Consider the following 490-nt stretch of genomic DNA (forward strand, 5'->3'; position numbering starts at 1 on the left):
TGACCTTAGCTTGATTCAAGTAAGTTGCGACTGATGCTTCTTAGATTGTTCTAAGTAATAGTTGTTGTACCCTCAAAAGTGCTGAAGATCTGTACCAAATCTATTCAAAATTGGGCAAACCAGTTGAGAGTTATTGTGAAATGAACAGGCAAAGTTAATGAAAAATCAAGATTCCACTTTGTTCAGTTTATAACCATGTTTTGATGGCCCTTTCTTTCCAGGTAAACAATGAAACCAACCAGATTAAAGTTAACTTCACCCCCACCATCCCACACTGTAGTATGGCCACTCTTATAGGATTGTCTATACGGGTTCGACTTATCCGAGCATTGCCTGCAAGGTTCAAAGTTGTTGTTGAAATCACACCTGGGTCTCACTCGACTGAGTTTGCTATTAACAAGCAGCTGGCTGATAAGGAGCGTGTAGCAGCAGCTCTGGAGAATTCAACACTCATTGGTGTCATTAATCAGTGCATCAGCCGGCCTAGTCC

At 41.4% G+C, this 490-nt stretch overlaps 1 protein-coding gene across 1 annotated transcript; it reads left to right on the forward strand.

Moving 5' to 3' along the window:
* Window positions 1-4: 4 nt before the first annotated feature.
* Window positions 5-485, forward strand: LOC103523872 (MIP18 family protein galla-2-like; the record flags this gene model as incomplete). The annotated part of the gene is made up of 2 exons (XM_008488882.2): window positions 5-19; window positions 222-485. Coding segments are annotated over 2 exons (279 nt in total), but the record flags the coding sequence as incomplete, so codon positions are not given.
* Window positions 486-490: the final 5 nt, after the last annotated feature.

This window comes from Diaphorina citri, unplaced genomic scaffold, assembly GCF_000475195.1.
Source record: "Diaphorina citri unplaced genomic scaffold, Diaci psyllid genome assembly version 1.1 scaffold49551, whole genome shotgun sequence".
NCBI classification, from domain to species: Eukaryota; Metazoa; Arthropoda; class Insecta; order Hemiptera; family Psyllidae; genus Diaphorina; species Diaphorina citri.